Raw genomic sequence first — 23,366 nt, forward strand, 5'->3', positions numbered from 1 at the left:
AGCCGAAATCCCACGTGACTGATCATGACACCTCGTGGGGACATTTTCTGTGGCAGACCCAATAAATTCAGCATGGCCACTGAGTAAAGGGGACAGGGTCTTGTGGGTGTGAAATTGGCCTGGAAAAGGGCCCCCCATCGTGGGCAGCGGGAACTCTAACAGCAGCAGCTGTGTGTTACCAACACCCTGTCTTCCCTTCCCTTTAACTCTAACTCGGCTCCCAGGTTTCAGGTTCCAGGTCCCAGTTTTATTGCTGGCCTCAACAAAGTTCCTGAAATGTCATTCCCTGGGGGCCGGCACTGTGGGCCAGTAGGCTAAGCCTCTGCCTGTGGCACCAGCACCCCATACGGGCACATGTTGGAGTCCTGGCTGCTCCACTTCCATCCCAGCTCCCTGCGAATGGCCTAGCTGGAAGTTCCTGGTTGCTAACTTTAGCCTGGTCCACCCCTGGCTTTGTAGGCATTTGGGGAGTGAACCAGTGGATGGAAAATCTCTCTCTCTCCACCCCCTCTTTCAAATAAAGAAAAACAAATAAAAAACAGATAAACTGTGAAATGAGTAGTTAACAAAGTGCTAGTACCCTTTTTAAAATTTTGTTTATTTTCATTTATTTAAAATGTAAACAGAGAGAAAGAGTCCCAAGCAGTGATTTACCTCTGTGCCACACAGGTATCACACTAATTTCCTTAATATAAAATTTTGAGGCTGGCACTCACTAGGCTAATCCACCGCCTGTGGCGCCAGCACCCCGGGTTCCAGTCCCGGTTGCTCCTCTTCCAGTCCAGCTCTCTGCTGTGGCCCAGGAAGGCAGTGGAAGATGGTCCAAGTGCTTGAGCCCTGCACCTGCATGGGAGACCAAAAGGAAGCACCTGGCTCCTGGCTTCAGATTGGCACAGTGCCGGCTGTAGCGGCCATTTGGGGGGTGAACCAACGGAAGGAAGACCTTTCTCTCTGTCTCTCTCTCTCACTGTCTAACTCTGCCTGTCAAAAATAAAATTAAAAAAAATTTTTTGAGATCCAGACATATGAAGAATTGTCAAAAAGTTCACAAAATATGAAATTATGAAAAAAATTTATGCCTACTTAAAATTAAAAAAATCTATGCCTACTTAAAAAATTTACATCAAAAAACTTATTTTTATTTTTAAATTTTTGAAAAATGCATTTGAGAAGTGGAGAGACAATAGAAACAGAGATAGACAGGGAGTTTCCACCTGCTGGTTCTTTCCCCAGATGATCACAAAAGCCAGGGCTGGTGGCCAAAGTCAAGAGTTGGGAACTCAATCCAGATCCCCCAGTGGGTGGCAGGAACCCAAACGCTTCAGCCATTACTGCTGCCCGTCAGCATGCCCCCTTGCAGGAAGCTGGCATCAGGAGTCAGAGCCCGAGTATTAACCCAGGTACTCCAGTGTGGGGTGCAGGGGCATTAACTGGTGTCTTAACTGCCAGGCTAGACAGTTGTCCCCCAAATAAACTTAACCTTTAATTCCCCACTTCCACAAACTTTTAAAAGTACTTTCATGTATACCATGATTTTAGGTTATATATCTATAAGTCACATATCTTGAAACAGTCTTTCATAAAAGGAAAATAACAACTTACAAATCAGAGCCAAAAGTGTGGCACGCTATCTGTATGGAATAACCAGGCAGTCACTGGGTATGATCATGGAACTCTGTATTTGTTAATATAAAAAAAATAGATTCAGATTATATCATTGAGCTCTGGTAACAACAGCAAACCATTCAAACTACCTACAAGTCCACAGGAAGACTGTGGTTTGAGAAGACATCTATATCTTTTTTTTTTTATTAACACCAAAATGTCAGCAGTGTTGTATTTGTGGGTAGCTGAATTCAGAAAAATATTTACTTTATTTTATATATATACATATATATATAAAGATTGAAATAAACATATAAAGAAAGTAAATATATATAAAGAGTGTAAATATATATATATAAAGAAAATATATATATATATGGGTATTTAAATTTATATGGCAGTAATGACTGCTTGGTTTACAATGAGAAAAACACAAGCTATCTTCGTGAACAGAGAAAAGTAAGCCCTACCTTTCAAACGCGTCCTGTCCAGCTGCCACACTTGACTGTGACAGCACTTGATCCGTAGAAACCTCAAGGACAGCTCGTGCGTGCAGGGAAGACCCAGAGTGAACAGCCCGGTGCTCACTCTCCTTTGGAGTGACACGAGTTCTTCTAATACCTCTGAAAGGCTCCTGGACACTAAGAACAATCCCTAACAAAACACACAATAAGAACTCTAACCATGAACGCAGCCAGCGGTGGCGGTTTGGGGTTTTCCGTGTCACAGGCTCCAGGAGCGCTCGGCTCCTAGAAGACACTTGCCAAGGCTCCCATTTACAGTAAATGTAATTACACTTTAATGGCATTCATCTCATTCTGTCACTTTTTCCATGGCTCCTATTTTTAACCAGCACAATGAGAACATTTGTCCTCTGATTCACTGTTGAGTTTTTAGGCCAGGAGTTGGGCTTTTAAAATGACAGTACCCTTAATCCTCATGCTGATTTTTTAAATGAAAGAACAGCCTGTAATTAAAACAATGGAGCCCAGGCAACCTCCGTGGGATAAGAGCAGACTCAGCCCTGGGTCTGGGTAATGAGGTTTATCAGTGGCTGCGCCTCCAAGGCAGGAAATGCAGAGCCAGGCTCTGATCCTGCCTTGGTGGCCTTTGGAGTGACTTCAAAGTCCCACGCTACAGTCCTCCTGGAAGGGGGCATGGATTCGGGTCAGGCCCAGCCAGTAGCACAAAGTCACCCTGGGACATCCGCTGCTCTGGACTAAGCTGGACATGGCAGTTCTGCCCACTCGAGCAACGCACGAGGGACTCGCAACCTGCTGGGACAGTGGACGCTCTGCCCGGCTGACGAAATGGCCCCTCCCTTTGAATCGTAGCTGACTTGTGACAGCTTCAAGCACCAGGATGTCGTGGGAGTGACTCTAGGATGCCTTCCTTCTGGCTCTCTTCATGTGTATGCTCTCGGGACACTCCCCTTTGGCACCCCCTGACCTTGATGTGCGAAACTGGACTCAGGATGCAGGTGTGTGGGGGCGCTCCAGCAGACAGGCCTGGCCGAGCCCCATCGTCAAGCCCAGGCTTGTGCAGGATGCCACAGCCCCTGACAGTCACTGGGTCCTCCTCGCTGAGGCCCCAGACATTGCGACACAAAAGCCATGCCCACTGGGTCTTGATCCGCAGAATTTGTGAGCATAGGGGATGCCCTGGTGCAGTGGGTTAAGCTGCTGCCTGCAATGCCAGCAACCCATAGAGCAGTGACAGTTCATGCCCTGACCGTGCTCCGCTTCTGATCCAGCGCCCTGCTCATGTGCCTGGGAAGGCAGTAGAAGATGGCCTAAGTGCTTGGGCCCCTGCCACCCCCATGGGATACCTGGATGGAGTTCCAGGCTCCTGGCATAGGCCTCGCTCAGTCCTGGCCAAACTAGCAGATGGAAGATCTCTGTCTCTCCCTATCTCTATAACTGTCAAATAAATAAATCTTTAAAAGAAAAAAAGAAAAAAGAATTTGTGAGCATAATGAAAGGGTGTTTGTTCATGCCAACAGGTTGTGGAGGACTGGAGGGTAGCACTGGCAACTGGAACTCCAGGTCTGACAGATGAGTTTGGGTAATAAGCAACTTACTTCATGCTTGCTGTGTGCAAAACCCTGTTCTAAGCGAGATACAAACATTAATTATAATATGCATCTTTATACAAACCCTGAAGTCCATATTAGTATTGTTCATATTTTACAGTTTCACAAGAAACTGAAGCTCAGAAAAGTTAAGTAACTCACCCAAAGTCACACAGCTACCAAGCAGCCAAGACAGCACTCGAATGCAGCTCACAATGCGTGCTCTGCAGCCACAGGGGAGGTTCTTGGCTCCTGCTCACCTCCGTCTGCACTGACCCCACCTACTGCCTCCAGCACCCACTCAGCATCCTTTGTGTCTTTCTGTCTTGCCTGGTTAGATGCCTGCCGCTGGAGGCTCCCGGGCAGCTCACCTATTTTGCATACTTTGAGAAACATCTAATAAAAAAAAAGTCCTGTCTCCCTAGGAAAGGGCAGGTTCATTATGCATTTTCAGACCAGCCTCAAGATGACTCCTGGTTCTGACCTGGTTTCTTGCAGGCCCCAGGCAGGGGCTAATTTACTTCACTGCAGCCATGCATGCAGCCAGGGGTGGCTCTGTCCACTGCAAGGCCCCCCCTTAGCAGGCACTTCATTTGGGTGCACACTGAGTTCTCCTGTGCTCACTCAGCAGGCCTGCTGTCTGCAAAAGAAGACACCGCGGCCTTCGAGGGCCTTCGGGAGCTCTTAGGGGCTGGACGGCTTTGCTTCGGCAGACATCTCGGCGCACCTGCACCTGTTAGCACATGCTGATCGATGCGGGAGAATGCCGTGTGGCTCTCCGGCAGACACTCTCTCCTAACTCCACTCTTGACAGATCCATTGAGGAAGGCTACGGCCTGCACAGTCTTCTCCCTGCTAAGTGCCCATTGCAAATGAGCAAAACCTCCCCTCTGGTTGGTTTCTTTCCAAGCAAACAAAAGCCTGAATAGAAATGGCATAGCTCCTTACCCACCTACCGTGCTATTTGCAGAAGAGACAAACTCATTAACTTAAAAATAATCACCAACAGGGGGGCCTTTAGACATCAGTGATTCTTTCCTCCCAGCCTCCCTCTCTTCCTTCCTTCCTGGCCTCCTTCTGTATTTAAATTATGTACCTACTGAGTTTAGGGTAAGAACTACACAAGGTCATCAATAGGAGGGGACACTGGGAGAGTTCTGGGAGAGATGGCATCTATCTGACTACACAGTCATGGGAAGCACACTCTATATGGCTCAGGATGCATTTTGAAGAGATTCTCTCCCCCATCCAGTTAAAAGATAATGTATCTATGTCTTAGAGAGAGACAGAGGGCACGCAGGCTCCCATCTGCTGATTCATTCCCTAAGCATTCAGGAATCAGGCACGGGTGGATCCCTGCCCCCTCCCAGGGCCTGCACAGGCAGGAAGCTGGAGGGAAGGCCCAGAAGGCAAGCAGCCCCACGTGGGGCACAGACGTCACAGCCCCCACCCCACAGGCCCACTCCCTCTCCCATCCATATCTTACTGACTGAGTCCCAGAAAAGCTCATTCTCCCAGGAGCCCCGGCTGCCCGGAGCCTGCTGAGCCGGGGAGCGGCAGTGCCGTGTGCAGAGACAAGTGTGGAAAGACGAAACAAGAAGCCCTGCAAGTCCCCACTTCCTCCTGCTTCTCGTCCTGCACCTGTCTGGTTCTATTTTTGTTCTGCCTCATATTCATTCTCACTCAAAGGAAAACGGAAACTGGGCCTGGACTCCCAGTGGTCTTCACCTACCTGCTTCCAAGTCGGGTGTGGCCACGTGCCTCTGTGAAGTCACATCTCAGGATCCCTGAAGGGGACGGGGAACTGCTGAGGTGCTACATAGCGCAGCGCACCACCTGGTACCGCTGAAACCCCTCTGTTTCCACGTCGATGCCACGCCTGTCAATTACAGGGGGTCTGCGCAGAGGGCTGAGAGAACCCACTGGAAAAGTCGACGTCAAAACAAGCAAAAGCCAGGACCGATCCCATGCAAGGGGGCTAGCCTTGGCAAGAGGTAAATGGCACACTGCCGAACTTCAAACCCTCACGTGCTTCATGCTGAAAACTCTCTAGTGGCTAAGACACCAAGAAAAGAGAGAATGGTGGGTATTTCTTGACATCCTAAGAAAATTGTGAAACAATAGAGGAAAAAAATAGATTCCTGTACAAAGAGGAATGGTGGAATGGTGGAAACATTCAAGGGAACTCAATTATATAAAGTTCCCCAAATAAGCACGTTAAAAGATGTAATTTGGGGTCGCTGTTGTGGTGTGGCACGTGAAGCCACCATCTGTGATGCTGGTGTCTCATATGGGTGCCAGTTTGTGTCCTGCTGCTCCACTTCCAATCCAGCTCCCTGCTAATGCACCTGGGAAAGCAGCAGAGGATGGCCCAAGTGCTTTGGCCCCTGCCACCCATGTAGGAGACCTGGAGGCAGCTCCTGGTTCTTGGCTTCTGCCTGGCCCAGTCCCAGCCAGGACGATCTCTCTCTGTCTCTCCTGCTTTCTGTAACTCTGCCTTTCAAATAAATACATAAATCTTTCAAAAAAAAAAAGATATAATTTAAGATTCTCCCAAATTATGCTGGCAAACTGACTTGAGGAGCAGCTGGGTTGTGTGAGGTGCAGTTTATAATTGTGAGTACTAGAGCAAACAATCTCAGATCAGCTGGTGTTTCATGATGCCAAAACCTCAGGGTTTTCAAAAATAGATGACGACAATGGCGATGATGATGATGAGAGTGCCAACAAAGAAACATCACAAACTCTTCCACGTACTTCGGAATCTTAGCTCATTTAATCCTCCCAAGAACCCCAGTGGTTACATCTTCTACAGACGAGACCAGTGGGGCACGGGGACAATAAACACATACTAATGACATCAAGAGAGGCTCCCACACCCTGCTGATGAAGAGGAAGCCATCTGCTCCAGGAAGGGCTGCCCTTCAGGAGGCACTCAGAGTCCCCCCAAGTCTTAGGGTCCAGCCCGACAGAAGCAACAATATCCTTTGTTAACTTGGAAATAATCAAGTTCCAGCGGTGGATACGTACCAGCCAACACAGAGGCAGAATTAATGACAAGTCAGAACACCGAGTCATTAATTCAGATATTCCTAAACTCCCCTTGGTCACGGCTCAATAGTTTTTCCACTATGTGCCCCAAGCCCCAAAGCAATATCTGATAGTTTCTTTTATTAAATAGTTAGGGCCAACCGACTTCATACGCTTTCACGTCCTAAAAACTTTCGGCTGCTTGACAAGATAAACTGAAAAGAAAAACAATGCATTTTATTACTTATTCCTGTGATGTGCTGTGTCTGCTGGGCACTGTGCGATCTGCACAGTTTAGTAAGACCCCACTGCCTCGCTTGCTGTCTCAAGCGAATTCTCGAGCTGGACCTGCTTTTATCCCAGAACCCACCAGAAAGCAGCCTCAGAACGATGACACCCTCAAAAGGTGTTGAACCCGGGGACTCCGTGCAGCTGTGGACCGCGTGGTGTCTGATGAACGCGCAGTACGGCCGTGTCTCCCTGCGGGACTCAGAATCAGACCTGGCTCGTGTGAACCTGCTGCAGGGGCCTGGTGCGCCACAGTGAGGTTCAGGAACAGCAGTTTTCACTTATCCTACGAAACAGCACTGCCAGGTACTCTCCTGGACCTCACCCTGTGGCCCCCCCCCCCCCAGGGCTGGGACGCCAAGTGGGAATGAGGAAGCCCTTGGGGCCAGTGAGAGGGCAGTAAGCCCCGGCCGGCAGACCTGCCTTTCACCTACTTCCTGCAGTTAAACAGCGTGTGTGTGTGTGTGTGTGTGTGTGCGCGTGCGCACATGCACACACACACTCACACACACCTGCCATGTGTGTACATTTGTGGTGCTACACTGTTTCATCTGGGTATCTCAAATTCCAGGGAGATCAAAAGCTTGCACATTTTTATGCTTTTCTGCAACATTTACTAAGAGGCAAAGCACTGGTTTGTAATCACTCGACTTTTTGCTAACCGCAACTTTTTGTTTTTAATCTATTATGTCTATTTTTTGAAGATTGAAAGAATTGTTATTATATCTCAGAGAAAGTTACCAAAAAAGGAAAAAGCACTGCTTAAAAATTTTTCTTGAAAAAAACTGTATTCACCATAATGGACATTCAAGAAATAATAACATTTTTCTTATTTTTTTTATTAGGAAGTTGGCAGTTTCAACACCTTAAAAGTCAACAAACTGATACATTGAATGATCTACTTTCAAAATGAAAAGCTAAAAACGTCAAGGTATAGTAAACTCACATACCTTCAATGACTGTGCATTCTCTCTCCCCATTTTAACATCCCTTGAGGTCAGGTTGCATCTAAGGGTTGCAGCTGGCCAGTGGCAGTGGTGACAGAGCTGTCAGGGAGTGCCACCTGCTGGCAGGATCAAGAAAGCATCGGCATCAAAGCTAGCAGGCCCCGCACCGGCACAGGCCTCGAAGGCTAATTGTAATTACATGAAACGAATGCAAATTACACTGAGTATGAAATTAGAGTTTTGGGGCCGGCACTGTGGCACAGTGGGTAAACCCGCTGCCTGCAGTTCTGGCATCCCATTTAGGATGATTGCAGCTTCCGACCCAGCTCTCTGCTGTGGCCTGGGAAAGCAGTAGAAGATGGCCCAGGTGCTTGGGCCCCTGCACCTGCATGGGAGACCTGGAAGAAGACCTGGTTCCCAGCTTTGCATTGGCGGGCTCTGGACACTGCGGTCATTTGGGGAGTGAACCAGCGGATGGAAGACCTCTCTCTCTCTCTCTCTCTCTCTGCCTCTCCTTCTCCATGTAACTCTGCCTTTCAAATAAATAAATAAATATTTTTTAAAGGCACATTTCAGGAGTACCCTAACCAGTTGTTTTAATTTTTCCTAAAATCTACGCACCAGAGTGTTATGTGACAGGACATCCTACGTGGAGAGTTAGCTGCATGGAGTATTTGGAATTCTGAATGGGAAACGCTCTCTTCTCCCCCACTTGTTAATCCAATCATTTATCAGTACAGACTCATGGATATGTATACTTTGAATTATAATCCAGTATTTGTTTTTATTGCTTAAACTGTTCCAGATTTAGCCACTGGGAGGTCAGTTGCTCCTGTGTCCCTTCGACAAACTCCCATCATTATGGCTTTGGGTTGCCTTTTTCTGTTTCATGTATTCGGTAGCACGTTTTCACTCTCTTGTACTATAAGACACTCCAAGCTCATCTTGCTTATTTCCTCGCCTGGTCTAGAATCAGCCAAATCTTCCAGGATCCCCGGTTCCTTTTTTGAAGAAGGGGAGAGACCAGGGTCTGAGTGGCAGGTGTGTTTTTTGCTACTGAGATGTCATTGCTTTTAAGTCTCCTCAGCCAAGAGCAAGGAATGTTTATACACTGTCCAAATACATCTGCACACATCTGTCTGTTCCTGTGCTGCTGAACACAAACTCAAAACCACCGATGGCTCCCACTCTAAACCATAACCTCAAAGATCATTCTTGGGGCCGCCTGCAGTGCTGCCATCCCATATGGGTGCTGGTTTGAGTCCCAGCTGCTGCACTTCCAATCCAGCTCTCTGCTGTGGCCTGGGATAGCAGTGGAGGATGGCCCAAGTCCTTGGGCCCCTGCACCCATGTGCAGAGGAAGCTCCTGGCTCCTGGCTTTGGATTGGCATAGCTCCTGCCATTGCGGCCAGCTGGGGAGTGAACCAGTGGATGGGAGACCTCTCTCTCTCTGCCTTTCCTTCTGTGTAATTCTTTCAAATAAATAAATAAATCTTTAAAAACAAAGATCATTCTTGCCTCCTCCCCTTGCTTATCTGTAACCCCTCACTCTACCAGTGAGAAACCTGGCTCCCCCCACCAGCTGCCCATTTGTTCAGTTCTAGTACACACGGACAGTAGCACTGCGACCGGAAACCATAGCTATGCCTGGTGAAATAACTTCATCAGCTCCTTCTGCCCTTCAGCTCAGACTCCACTCACTCCACGGCTACTTATGTCAGCACCTTTTCCCCCAGCCCAGTCTGCGGAGCTGATTCACACCTCTGTGATACACTTAAACTGTTCTGCCACATACTGTGTTCCACCCAGGAATCCCTTGACCCTCCCCGTGATTTTTTTCAGATAGTAAGATTTTCTGTGTTGTGGAATCCCATGGGTTCTGACAGATGCCTGTTATCCTATCCCCATTATTACTGGTTTGGAATAGTCCCACCCCCGAAAATAGCCCCACCCCCTAAGAATGGTCCCACCCTCTGAGAATAGCCCCACCTCCCGAGAATAGTCCCACCCCCTAAGAATGGTCCCATCCCCCAAGAATAGTCCCATCCCCCCAAGAACCCTGAGTGCTTCCCTGCCTGAGTGGTGGCCACTCAGCTTTCCTTTTACTTTTTTTTTTTTTTTTTTTTTTTTATTTATTTGGAAGGCAGCGTTAGAGGAGAGGGAGAGAGTGAGCGAGCAAGAGAGCTGGATCTTCTGGTTCACTCCCCAGATGGCTGCAACAGCCAGAGCTGTGCCTATCCAAAGGCAGGATCAGGAGCTTCTTCCGGGTCTCCCAGGCAGGTACAGGGGCCCAGGGACTTGGGCCATCCTCCATTGCTTTCCCAGGCCATAGCAGGGAGCGGGAACAGAAGTGGAGCAGCCGGGTCTTGAACCAGTGCCAGTATGGGATGCAAGCACTGCAGGTGGCAGCTTCACCTGCTAAGCCACAGTGCCAGCCCCAGACACTCAGGTTTTCAACAAGATCACTTGAGGAGGGAGGGGCCTAAGTGAGGGGCAGCCCGCAGCGTGGGAGAGACTAGCCCACCTGCTGCAGAAGTGAGAATGTTTATCAGGTGTGTGGAGAGCCACCTGCCCAAAGTATGTGGTTCTGAGTGAGCGGCTTCTGTAAGCAGCACAAAATCGCTTTCGAGGGAACACGTTTTAAAAGCAGACAACAAGGTCACAGCACGTTGAGAAATGCTTTGGCAAAATCAGAGGTCGTGAGCTAACAAAGTGGAATTTAAAGCCAGAGGTAATAAATGACAAAATCTAAACACTAAAATAGACTTTTATATCTCTCATAAAGAGCCTTTCATACCTAGCACAAGTTTTCTTTTTTAAAAATAATGTTCACTTTTTAAAGATTTATAAACTTATTTGAAGAGTTACATAGAGAGACAGAGAGATCTTCCATCCTCTGGGCCCATTTAAGGTTAAGTAAGGTTTACTTACACCTGGCCCATTATCCACTGCTCTCCCAGGCACATTAGCAGGGAGCTGGCTCAGAAGTGGAGCAGCCAAGACTCAAACCGGTGCTCACAGGCGATGTCGGCATCACCGGCATTGGCTTCACCTGCTACCCCACAATGCTGGCCCTCAGGACAGCTTCCCTGAAGCCCTTCTGCACAACAAGGCGGTGACTGCTGACCTGCACGCTGGGCCTGAGAATGTGAAGTGGGGCTGGTGACGAGGCAGGTGTGGGTATCACCTCTGTGCGTCCACAATGCACACAGCTTCTACAATGAGCAGATTCACAACCTATCAACACACACCTTCTCTTCCACAAGGAGATCGGAATCCATTGCATTTAATTATACAGTCTTAACCATTTCAATTCTCCCAGTATTTCCTCTCGATTTTCCGAAACCACTGAACCACTTCTCACCAATCACTTAAAGAAGGGCTACTTAGCACTTCCTGTAACCTTCACCCCAGAGAACTAGAAGCCGGGACATAGGTGTTCTTGTCTGCTTCCCCATCTACGAGCTTCTGCTTGTCTGTGGAAGAAAAACGCAGTGCTCAGTGCCACATCTCATCACCTGTCAGATCACTAAGCTGTGAAGCAAACAGAACACACAGAGAAGTCTTGGGGCCAGCTGTGCGGTGTAGTGGGTTATGCCGCCACCTTCAACACCCGCATCCCATATGGGTGCTTGTTCAAGTCCCAGCTACTCCACTTCCAATCCAGCTCCCTGCTAATGCACCTGGGAAAGCAGTGGAGGACAGCCCAGGTGCTTGGACCCCTGTGCCCACATGGGAGACCCAGAAGGAGCCCCTGGCTCCTGGTTTCCGCCTGACCCAGCCCTGGCTGTTGCGATCATTTGCGGAGTGAAGCAGCAGATTGAAGATCTCTGTCCCTCTTCCAGATAAATCTTAGGAAAAAAAAAAAAAAGAAAAAAGGAAGTCTCCAGAAACTGTAGGAACTTGTGAGTCAGACATATTCCAAATCACAATCCTAATTTTAGGAGATGCTTCTTCCCTTAAATCAAGTTCACTTCGTAAGTAAAACAGCTGCCTGGGTCCCGGGTGCTGGCAGCTGGTGAGAACTCATTAGCCAAGGCCATGGGCACTGGGGCCTTTGTGTGGTCCAGTGAAGGGCCTCATTCTGGTGTGGAAGCAAGGTGAGGAGGCCTAGCTTTCTCTCGGATCAAAGTGGCACTGGGAGTATCCAGAATTAGATTCTGCAAGGCCCCCCAGTGGAACAAGCCTGCAGGTCCCCACCACTGTGAACACCGCGGACTTAAGTGTTCATATCACGGCTCTCAAAACGTGCAACATCCAACTTCCCTGCTTTGTTCTTCCCCAGCATCACAAGACTTAGGAAGGGAGCCGGCTCTCCTATAAAAAGCTGACGGAATTGGTGCACGTGTGACAGACCCAACCCAGCTGGTGCCAACTCTGCAATTAAGATTTCAGGAAACACCCTTCGTGGTGAGCCATCGCTGCACGTTGGCATCAGCCAGTTCTGATGTATCCAACGAAATAGCACTAAGACAGACACTTCTGATAGCTACTGGTAAAATGGGCCACAGCCACTGTAATTCAGTAAAGCAGAGCAAAAATTAAAGTCAATATAACCTGAAAGAACTCTGTGCTGATTCCTAATTTCACGACTCAAACCAGCACTAAGACTATATCGTTCAACACAAATACCAAGGGATTTGTCAATTTGACAAGAAGTGATAAATGCTAACTGCATTTTGGGTCACAAAACACCCTGATGTGGGGGCCGACGCTGTGGTGCAGCGGGTTAAAGCCCCAGCTTGCAGCTCCAGCATCCATATGGGCGCCAGCTGGAGTCCTGGCTGCTCCACTTCCGATCCGGCTACCTGCTGATGGCCTGGGAAAGCAACGGAGGATGGCCCAAATGCTTGGGCCCCTGCACCCACATGGGAGACCTGGAAGAAGCTCCTGGCTCAGCTCCTGCCATTGTGGCCATCTGGGGAGTGAACCAGTGGATAGAAGACCTCTCTGTCTCTACTTTTCTCTGTAACTCTTTCAAATAAGTAAGTTTTTGTTTTAAAGATTTTTTATTTATTTATTTGACAGGTAGAGTTACAGACAGTGAGAGAGAGAGACAGAGAGAAAGGTCTTCCTTCCGTTGGTTCACCCCCCCCAAATGGCCGCCACGGCCAGAGCTATGCAGATCCGAAGCCAGGAGCCAGGTGCTTCCTCCTGGTCTCCCATGTGGGTGCAGGTCCAAGCACTTGGGCCATCCTCCACTGCACTCCCAGGCCATAGCAGAGAGCTGGATTGGAAGTGGAACAGCCAGGACTCGAACCAGCACCCACATGGGATGCCGGCACTGCAGATGGCAGCTTTACCACTATGCCACAGTGCCAGCCTCTAAGTAAGTTTTTTAAAAAAAATCCTGTTGTGTTTTTTACTGATTGAATTTATTTATGTGTGTGCTTCTATCTTGCTTATTTCCAAAATATAATTGAATGTGGCCTTTTATAATAAGGTCAGCTGGCATCTCAATAATCTGAGGTGAACATTAAGTAGAAGAAACATTTAACCAAAGAAATGTAGCAGCAGATTGAAATCCTTCAGGGGCTGGCGCTGTGGCATAAAAAGCCGCTGCCTGCGGTGCCGGCATCCCATGTGGGCGCCGGTTTGAGTTCTGGCTGCTCCACTTCCGATCCAGCTCTCTGCTATGGCCTGGGAAAGCAGTAGAAGATGGCCCAGGTCCTTGGGACCCTGCACTCACGTGGGAGACCTGGAAGAAGCTCCTGGCTTCAGATGGGCCCAGCTCCAGCTATTACAGCCATCTGGGGAGGGAACCAGAGGATGGAAGACCTCTCTGTCTCTGCCTCTCTCTGTCTCTGCCTCTCTGTAACTCTGCCTTTCAAATAAAAGAAATAAATCTTTAAAAAAATAAACGGTGTGCAATATTTCCATGGTATAATTTATTCACTTTTATTAAAAAAACACACATTCCTTTATATCTAGTTGTATGTTAAAACATAGTGAATAACTTTATGACTTCCTGAAAATATATGTGAGGAAAAACAGACATTTGTCATACCAACAGTAGGTATTAGTTTAAAAAGATAGTTCCAATAATTTAATAAAATTCCAGCAATGATTATTTCTGAAATGTAAAAGATTTGAAACATAATTATAAAAGGTTAAAAACCAAAAGGATTCACTCCTGCTTTTTAAAAAAAACATCCAGACAGTTTGTCACGTCCAGGAAGTTCGGCAAGTGATAGCGGCTGCAGCCTCAGTCACCCTCGGAATCGCTGTCCCTCCTGGCGGGGACAGAGCACCGCACCGAGGACAGCAGCACGTCTTCGATCGGCTTCCTGGGGTTCTCCTCCAGGTCTGTCTTGATCGCCCCGGACTTGGCCAGTTTCCACTCCAACTCTACATGATCGAGAAAAAGCCAATCACATAAGGCTCCCCTCACCCTAAGTCCATCAAGCTGCGGTTTTCCTAAGCAGAAAATATAATCTCAAAATCTGATGACCAATTTAATGTTTTTGCCAAGAAGAAAGCGAAAAAAAAAGGTAACACCTTGGGACCAGTGCTGTGGAGTAGCAGGTTAAGCTGCCACCTGCAGTGCCGGCATCCCATATGGGCACTGGTTCGAGTTCCGGCTGCTCCACTTCTGATCCAGCTCTCTGCTATGGCCTGGGAAAGCAGTAGAAGATGGCCCAAGTCCTTGGGCCCCTGTACCCACATTGGAGACCAAGAAGAAGCACCTGGCTCCTGGCTTCGGATCAGTGCAGCGGCCGTAGTGGCCAATTGGGGAGTGAACCAACGGAAGGAAGACCTTTCTCTCTGTCTCTCTCTCTCTCTGTCTATAACTCTACCTGTCAAATAAGTTAAAAAAAAAAAAAAAAGTAAGGAATCAGAGACTCGGCCTCTGTGCTTCCTCACTCCCTTCTCACCCGTGAGACTCAACGCAGCCCGAGACCGCATGTGGCCAAATCACGGGACGGATTTCTCCGGGCAGAGAACATCTCAGGCAGAGCAGAGGGACTGCCCGAGAGATTCCATAACCAACGGCTTGGCGAAGGCGGACCAGCGCAGAGAGGCTCTGCCAGCCAGGTCCTTCTAACCAGACCTCACACCCAGCCTTACTGCAGTCGCGTGACTTTAAAGCGCTCCGTGAAACAGAGCACCGAGCGGCAGCTACCAGGGCTCGGGGTAACAAAGTCTCTGATAGCCAGGTGGGCAAGTTCTGGAGAGCGAGGCACAGCATGGCGATGCAATGCACTGTGCACCTGAACCGCGCCAGCATGGTGACCTGCAGCGTCCTCACCAAAGTGCAAAGGAGACTGCGTGAGGAGCTGGGCGTGGCAACGGGCTGGACCGTGCTGCCGGTCTCACACGGTGTTCCCATTTCAGATCCTCGTGCTCTACAGCTTTAATGTACACTTTTTTTTTGGGGGGGGGGGTCAATCGTACCTCATTAGTGGTGTGGGGAAAGGTGCTCCATGGAGATAAATACCATCAGTAGTTTCAGCTCTACATACCTTGGTTTACCATTCTGAAAATTCGACAAAATTCATTTTGAAAAATTTAAGATTTCTGCTTCTTAAGAATATGTATCTTGGGGCTGGCACTGTGGCATAGTGGGTAAAGCCGCGGCCTGCAGTGCCAGCATCCCATATGGGTACCGGTTCGAGTCTTGGCCGCTCCATTTCTGATCCAGTCTTTGCTATGGCCTGGGAAAGCAGAAGATGGCCCAAGTCCTTGGACCCCTGTACCCATGTGGGATACCTGGAAGAAGCTCCTGGCTTCTAGTTTTGGATCAGCCCAGTTCTGGCTGTTGCGGCCATTTGGGGAATGAACCAGCAGTTGGAAGACCTTTCTCTCTCCGCCTCTCTGTACCTCTGCCTTTCAAATAAATTAAAAAAAAAAGAATATGTATATTTATATATCCACCATACATGAACAGGTATGTATTTAATGACACTGTTCACTCCCCATGTGACTACTGTTACATACAAGGTCACTAATCCACAAGTCAGTCTTTGTGTGGCAACAGACTACAGCTATGATCGCATATTGCTGTGGTTTAGATGTGGCTTGTCCCTGCCAAAAAAGCTGCAATTTGGTTGCCAGGGTAGCAAGGTTGGGAGGCGGGCCCCTTAAAGGAGATACATACTCTTCTGGAGAAACTGAACTGGTTTTCCCAGGAATGGATTTGTTCTCGAGAGCAGGTTGTCACAAAGCAAGCCTGGCACGTCCCTGGGTCTCTGTCCCACACAGGCCTCTGCTTCTCTGACATGACAGACACAGCCCAAGGCACTCCCCAAAAGCCAAGCGCATGCCTGTGCCACTCTCCTGGGCTTCCCCACCTCCCAAACGGGAGCTGAGTGAGATACACGACTTTCCTTCAGATGTCACTCAGCCTGGGGTACTTTGTTAAAGAAACAGAAAATAGACTACCATGCCAATCTCCATGCACAGTACATTCAAAAAAGGTCAAAATTAGGTTGGAAGACCTCTCTCTCTGCCTCTCCTCTCTCTGTGTAACTCTTTCAAATAAATAAATAAATAGGTCAAAATGAGATGCCAGCATGCATTTGAAACACTATACACCTTTCAACACTGGAATGACATATAACAAACATGTATGAGATGCATGTTTATACTTTTCCCAGTGAACTATTTTAGTGGTGTAATATATAAAATGTTGAAAATATTTTTGAAGACTATTCAAGCATGGTTGGACACAGTCCTTGAGTAGAGAGAATTTGCCTCTGGCCTCAGGTTCTCTCATTAAGCATGGATAAACACTTTGCCATCTCCATGTGTAACACATGGGAAGGAATTTTTTTTAATCCTTCCAGAGTTACAGGCAAAAATAAATAAAGTTTAAATTGAAAAGCTACTAAGGTACTCAACTGAGAAAATATTTCAACAGAGAAATATACATACATATGAGGGCTTCAAAAAATTCATGAAAAATGTGTATTATGAAAAACTATACAAGGGTCTCAAAAAATCTTTTTGCACCAAAATAGATTTATCTTCTAATTTTATCATACCACAAACTTTTTAGACTGAACTCATATGTGTCTTCAACAATACGTTGATGTGAGCAAAAAATGAATGTTATATTGGGCTACACTTAAAAAATATTTAGCTGCAGGGCCAAATAAAGTATATTTGACATTAACGTTAAACATGTAGCTAGGTTCTCTGTGTCTTCCTTTGAGAACTGCTGCAGCCCCGCTGTGACTGCTCCTAACTAGTTGCTAAGACAGGAGACCAAATGCACAGCTGCCCACATGGCAACACCCGGCCAGCAAACAAGCACTCTCAGTAACAGAAAAACCCCCTCCCCGGCCCTCATACGCCCCTTACCATCTCGAGTCAAGTTCATGCCGCCGAACACCAGTGGGCCAACAAACTGAGCCTTGATCTCGCCTTCCAGGTACACGAATACCGTGGGCAGATTCCTATCTGGATAATTGGGTATGCAGGTTGTTGAAATGGCTTTGATGAACTTCACATCAGGAAACTTCCTGGCAAGTGCGCTGAAGTGCTGATTTATCAAGGCACAGAGGGGAATCCTGGAACACACAAACAGAATGCAGAGGCACTGGTGATTCCACTACCGGCCAAGACCAATCAGCACTTCCTAATATGTCCATGTGAAGTGAAGAACTTGAAACCCAAAGTCCAATTTCATTTGATACAACAACAGCTCAGGAAAACAGTGTCAGCATAAAAGACAACTGCTATGGCCTTCCATAAGGTCGAATGAGAGAACACCAAAGATGCAGAATGTGTGAAACAGGCCAGAACATATTTCCTGCTTTAAGGAAATGCCACAAAAAGCACTGGGCTCTACAGGTTAGGAGCAGGACTGAGCGTGCAGGGAGGCTGGAGGCCCTCAGCACCACACGGCAGACAATGGCTGGGAGGTCACCTTCTCTGTCTGCAGGAACCATGAACTATAGAATTTGGAATTGCCGGAGTCCCAGGAATTCCTTTTCAGTGAAAGCAAACTGACTCTTCAACTATACTTTTTTTTTTTTTAATTTGAAAGGCAGAGTTATGGATAGAGGAGGAAAGATGGAGAGAGAGAGGTTTTCCATCTCTGGTTCACTCCCCAAATGGTCACAACGGCCAGGGCTAGGCCAGGCTGAAGCAAGGGGCCCAGTGCTGCTTCTGGGTCTCCCACATGCGTGCAGGGGTCCAAGCGTCCAGGCCATCCTCTGCTGCTCTCCCAGGCGCATTGGCAGGGGGCTGAATCAGAAGCAGAGCAGCCGGGTCTCAAACTGGCACCCATTTGGGATGCTGGTGTTGCAGGCGGAGGCTTAACCCACTACGTCACAACGCCAGCCCCTTCTTTGCTATATTTTTACAGAGACAATTGCATTGAGTCACAGATATTAATTTGGTAGTCAAGATAAAAATTAGGCATTAAAGCTTTAGTAAATGAGCAACAAAAACACATAACACTAATAAACAACGACAAATACCAGAATATGGAATAAGCTTGATATGGATTCAACATATAAATTAAAATTCACATGTTCTAGAACACAAAAGATGATCAGCTCACCCTTGTTTGTAAAGGTGCAAGATTACCCACAAGCCCTCACCAGCTTTGGTAACTTCTTGGACATAATCTTTTCCTGAAATCTCCAAAACTTCTCCAAATTTATTCTTTTCTTGAGTTGCTCTCCACTCGGCCAGTCTTTGCTGCCTGGACAACAGACAGAGAAAATATCTTCTAACACATGCACATATGTACGCATGCACAAATACACACACAAATAGCCATCTTCCACTGCCTTCCCAGGCGCATTAGCAGGGGAGTTGAGTCAGAAGTGGAACAGCCAGGACTCTAACTACCACTCATATGGGATGCTGGCAATACAGGCAGTGTGGCTCCATCCACTGTGCCACAACACCAGCCCCCAGAAAAGTAAATTTACAATGGATGCACATTTTACGGTATGGTAAAAATTACCACGCAAAAAACCTAAACGGTCCCTCTGAGTGGCACTAACCTATACATTTCAATAGCACGTTCATCCTCTTCATTGAATTCGTCTTCATTATCTTCCAGTTCTTCCAATGTCATATCTTCATACGTCTTCACTGAATTTAGTTACAACAGCCAAAGCAAAAAAAACAAAAATTCAAGATGAACAAACATGCATTTTGGGTATTCCCCTTCGCTTTTCTCCTAAAGGTAAGCACACAATACCAGCAGGCCCCAGCTCACCAACATAAAGATTACTTACATCTCACTAGTGAATAAGACGTGGGGGGTGTTTTAAAAAGAAAAACCTGTGCGGACACCTACAGACGGGAGCATCTCACCCCCACACAGTGAGTGGATGGGTGAGAAATCTCCCAGGTTTACAAAGCCCGAAGTCCCCTGGTCGGGCATATCCACTAGCGGCAGGTGTATCAACAATTCTACTACCCAAGGAGTCGGGGTGATGGCAGCAGGGGACCTTCCCACACACACTTTCCTGGAGTTAAAGGTGACCGTCATGTATTTCTTGGCCATGTCTTCTGTGTGGCAGGCAACTCTATCCTTTCTTGTAATGAACTGGTATAAAATCAGCATCTCATTTTTACTGTCACTCCTGCTTGACAGCAAACCTGGCTTTCGCTGTGCCTCCAACAAACTCTCATCCAGGTCAACAACCTCATTCCCTGATGACGAGCGGCACCTGATCCAAGCCGTCCCGGCCTCCCCTGGCTTCCAGGAGGCCCCGTTCTCCTCCTGCCCCTACAGCTGTGCCCACTGTGAACCTTCTGCTGATGACAAGTGCTCAGGGTTCAATTCTTTGACTCAGCTTCTATGCCTGCACCCTCAGTGACTACTTCTAGGGGCTTTCTGTGTTTTCGGTACGCTCACAACTCCTAAAGTCACATCCCCAGCTCACACTTCTCTGAAAACACACCCAACCACCTGCTTAGCCCCTCCACTTGTTCAGTGAGACTCTCAAAGTTAACATGTCCCAAACAGAGTCCCCATCTTCCTGCAAACCTGCTCCTCTCCAAGCCTTCATCTCAGTTGGTGGCAACTCCACCCTTCAGGTTGCTCAGGCACTAAGGCGTGCAGTCACTCTAACTGCAGTGGTATGAACAAGATCTGGCTTCCTAATTCATGCAGCTGTTGAAATCCCAAACTCGTAATAGCACTAGGAGGGTGGAAACTTAAACCACTTATGGTGTATAGAAGGTAGGTCCAGTGAGTGGGAAGTCCGTAGGCCCCTGGAAGGTCGTTTTTCCAAGAGGACTGGTTATAAAAGTCGAGTCGGGCCCAGCCACGCCTCTTCCTGGCTGGCCATGGGACCCTTTTCCACAGCAGCTCTCCATGCTCCACCACTGCCACCTTGCCACATTAGGGGCCAAACCAATGGGGCCCCATTCTGGGACTTAAACCTCCAAAACAATTCGTTTTCGTTTTCTCGGGTACTGTGTTGGAGGGATGAGAAGCCCATGAATACGCTTAGCTCTCTTAGCCTTCCTTGGGTCCAGAAGCAAATCCCACTACAACCTGACTACACCACTACTCACCATTTCACCTTCACCACACCATTCTGAGCCAATGCAGCCTCTCACCTGAACTACCACAACAGTTTCCAGAATCCTGCACTGCTTCCTGCCGTGTCCCCCACCCCAAAGCCTACGCTCAGCTAGGCAGCAACAGGACAGCGCTGTCAAAGTGGAGGTCATGTCACTGCTCTGTTTCAACCGCCAAAAGCTGGGGCCAGCGTTATGCTTAGCGGGCAAAGCCACCACCTGTGACATCAGCATCCCGTACGGGTGCCGATTCGAGGCCTGGCTGCTCCACCTCCGATCCAGCTCCCTGCTAACTTATCTCTGGAGGTAGAAGAAGACGGCTCAAGTGCTTGGGGGCCTGCCACCCACAGGGCAGACCGAGATGGAGTTCCAGGCTCCTGGCTTTGGCTTGGCCCAGCCTCAGTTGTTGCCACCACATGGGGAGTGCACCAGTGGACAGAGGCTCTCTAACTCGGCCTTTCAAACAAATAAATCTATAAAAAACAAACAAACCTCCAAAAGCTGCCCGAGTCTTTGGGAGTACTCTCCCCAGGGGTTCCGGCCTCTTTGCGGATTGTTCAACGCGTCAGCTGGCTTTTCGCTTGTTCACCTAACCCTTCCGGGGTGTGTATCATCACCCTTCAGGTCTTTGCCCTAAGTGTCTCTTACCACTCTTACCCCTCAGGTCTACTCTCATCTCTGCCTCCTCTCTCCGGGTCTTTCCGCAGCTGTCCTCTTCTGACTCCGGCTAGAATCGGGCCTGCTTCTGCTCCAACCCTCCCTAGCCCCAGTCCCTTGGTTGTTGCTGTCTGTCTTTGCCACTACCCTCGAAGTTCCACCAGGACACAGAATTCTGTCTGGCTTGTGCCCAGCTGCCAGCTTCAGTGCCCGGAACAGCCATCATCCAATAAGCATTTGCTGGTTGGTTTCTAATCAATCCTCCTCTACATTAGCTCCACGGGGCCCACAGGGGATAAGAGCATTAGTCCCTGTAGTCCACGGTTCTTGTAGGTTGTATGTATCAACATCCTTTCAAGTCCTCCTTTCCAAGGCAGACTCCTGGGCCCCACCCCGGAGACTCCCACCCGGCAGGGTCGGAGAATGTTTCTGGAAGCCCCGCGGGGATTCTGATTCAGGTGACACAGGCATCTTTGAGGAAATCCCTCCCAGCCCCCGAACGCTGCAAACATGCCTCCCCAAGTGAAGCTAGTTTCATTTCATATCCTCAAGCAAATCACAAAGGTAAGAAAGTACCTCCCCAGGAGAACACACTAAACACTCTGAACAAGCTTCTAGGACATTACCCAAAGAACCCATGAGCAGAAGGTCAGGACTCAAATACTTTCTTCAGCACCATCACGCGCTCAGGTGACACAGACATGGGACTGTGTGACTAAAGGGTGCAGCCAAGTCTCAATCTGTGGCCTGGGGCCAGCGCTGTGGCACAGCGGGTTAAAGCCCCGGCCTGCAGTGCCGGCATCCCATATGGGTGCTGGTTCTAATCCTGGCTGCTCCACTTCCGATCTGCTGTGGCCTGGGAAAGCAGAGAAGATGGCCCAAGTCCTTGGGCCCCTGCACCCGCGTGGGAGACCAGGAAGAAGCTCCTGGCTCCTGGCTTCAGACTGACTCAGCTCTGGCCGTTGCGGCCATCTGGGGAGTGAACCAGTGGATGGAAGACCTCTCTCTCTCTCTGCCTCTCCTTTTCTCTCTGTAACTCGACTTTCAAATAAATAAATAAATCTTTAAAAATTCTGTGTCCAGGAAGGTGATGGCCAGCGACGCCCTGTGACCACGCCTGCCCTGCAGCCCGGGGTCTGGCTCTCAGAGGAGCCCCCTACGGCAAGAGCTGGAGGCTTAGAGAGGTGTCTCCTAAGCCAGACCCACAGACCAAAGAAAACACGCGCACTCACCCACTGACTGCTGCAGCGCTCGCTCCTCCTCCTCTTCCGCCTGCTTTTCCAACTCTTTCAGACTTTCCTTTGAGGGCAGGATGCCCTTTTTGCGTAAGATGTCATTCCACTCGGTGTCCGCATTGGGGTCCTAGGACAGGGGAGTTGAGGCTATAGGGAGCGCAACATCAAGCCCGGAGGGCGTGGTGCTGGGCCAGGTGCTGGGCCAGGGAGGAATATATGGCCTGCTTCTGAGACGTGTCCGAAGCCAGCTCGGAACGCAGCCAGGAACACTGTTTCCTAAGGCGGAACTTCTCCAAGACTCGACTTCCACATCCCAACAGTGGGCCCACAGCACACCTGCTCAAGGCTCAAGAAGGGAACTGAGGAGGGTCCCGCCCAGGGCAAACACCCCCAAAGGACGGAGTTTCAGCCGGCAGGGACAGCGGGGCGGGGACCCCCAGCCTCCGCGAACCGGCCGGACCGCACCTGCCATCCCGCACTGCGCCTGCGCCGGGCCTGGGCTCGCCGGGCCTCCCTCGTGCCTCGGGTGCCCAGTACTTCTCACAAGCCTGACACCCGAGAACGACACGAGCCCAGGGGGACACACGAGACATCGCGGGACCCAGACCCCGCTCCCGCCTAGCTCACCTGCATGTTGCCCCGCAGCGCTCAGGCCTCTTCCACCGTGCGGTCCCGCCCCTCAGCTCCCTTCTGCGCACGCGCGTAGCCACCACCCCCGCCTCGTCTCCCAGGGTCCGGCTTTCGCCCCGCCCCAAAGAGGGCAAGCTGGGCGGAGCCAAGGGCGGAAGCGAAGTTTCTGAGTCTGCGCGCGCTTCTCCGAGACCGGGCGTAAACGCTGCGCGCATGCGCACAGCCGGCCCCGCCCGCGCTCCCTCGGTCCCCGGGGCCAGTGTCGGAATCTACCTTATTAGGGCAGGTCCCGGCGGAGGCGTGGCGAGGCTGGCAGAAGGAGTATCTCAGAGGTAATGTGTGTGTCTTACTCGAAACCGGAGAAGTCAGAAGCAGGAGTGCGTTTCCGTGATCCGGTGTCACAATGAA

General features: G+C 49.1%; 1 protein-coding gene across 3 annotated transcripts; it reads right to left on the reverse strand.

The window, feature by feature from the left end:
* Positions 1–13,814: 13,814 nt before the first annotated feature.
* Positions 13,815–23,022, reverse strand: PDCL3 (phosducin like 3). 3 transcript variants are annotated; one of them, XR_016230238.1, is made up of 6 exons: positions 22,956–23,022; positions 22,326–22,455; positions 18,903–18,993; positions 18,492–18,595; positions 17,245–17,453; positions 13,815–14,289 (listed from the first exon to the last, which is right to left on the reverse strand). XR_016230238.1 is itself a non-coding variant. In XM_002710014.6 (6 exons), the coding sequence occupies exons 1-6, from the start codon at positions 22,959–22,961 to the stop codon at positions 14,147–14,149; spliced, it is 723 nt and encodes a 240-aa protein (XP_002710060.1). In that variant the 5' UTR covers positions 22,962–23,022; the 3' UTR covers positions 13,815–14,146. The 3 variants fall into 3 exon arrangements, 2 of the variants coding, with proteins under 2 accessions (XP_002710060.1, XP_089183615.1); XM_002710014.6 differs by having other exon boundaries at positions 18,452–18,595; XM_089327489.1 differs by lacking the exons at positions 22,326–22,455; positions 22,956–23,022 and adding an exon at positions 20,431–20,455 and having other exon boundaries at positions 18,452–18,595.
* Between the last annotated feature and the right edge of the window lie 344 nt (positions 23,023–23,366).

Source organism: Oryctolagus cuniculus, chromosome 2 (assembly GCF_051225735.1).
Source record: "Oryctolagus cuniculus isolate XC-2025 breed Fujian yellow rabbit chromosome 2, ASM5122573v1, whole genome shotgun sequence".
In the NCBI taxonomy this organism is placed as follows: Eukaryota; Metazoa; Chordata; class Mammalia; order Lagomorpha; family Leporidae; genus Oryctolagus; species Oryctolagus cuniculus.

Bases quoted from the DNA above. Each gene is read 5' to 3' on its own strand.
- PDCL3 (XM_002710014.6), bottom strand. The intron at 18,596-18,902 runs GTTAGTGCCACT...TCTGTTGTCCAG, and splicing joins CGTGCTATTGAAATGTATAG to GCAGCAAAGACTGGCCGAGT. The intron at 14,290-17,244 runs GTAAGGGGCGTA...TCGATCATGTAG, and splicing joins CATGAACTTGACTCGAGATG to AGTTGGAGTGGAAACTGGCC.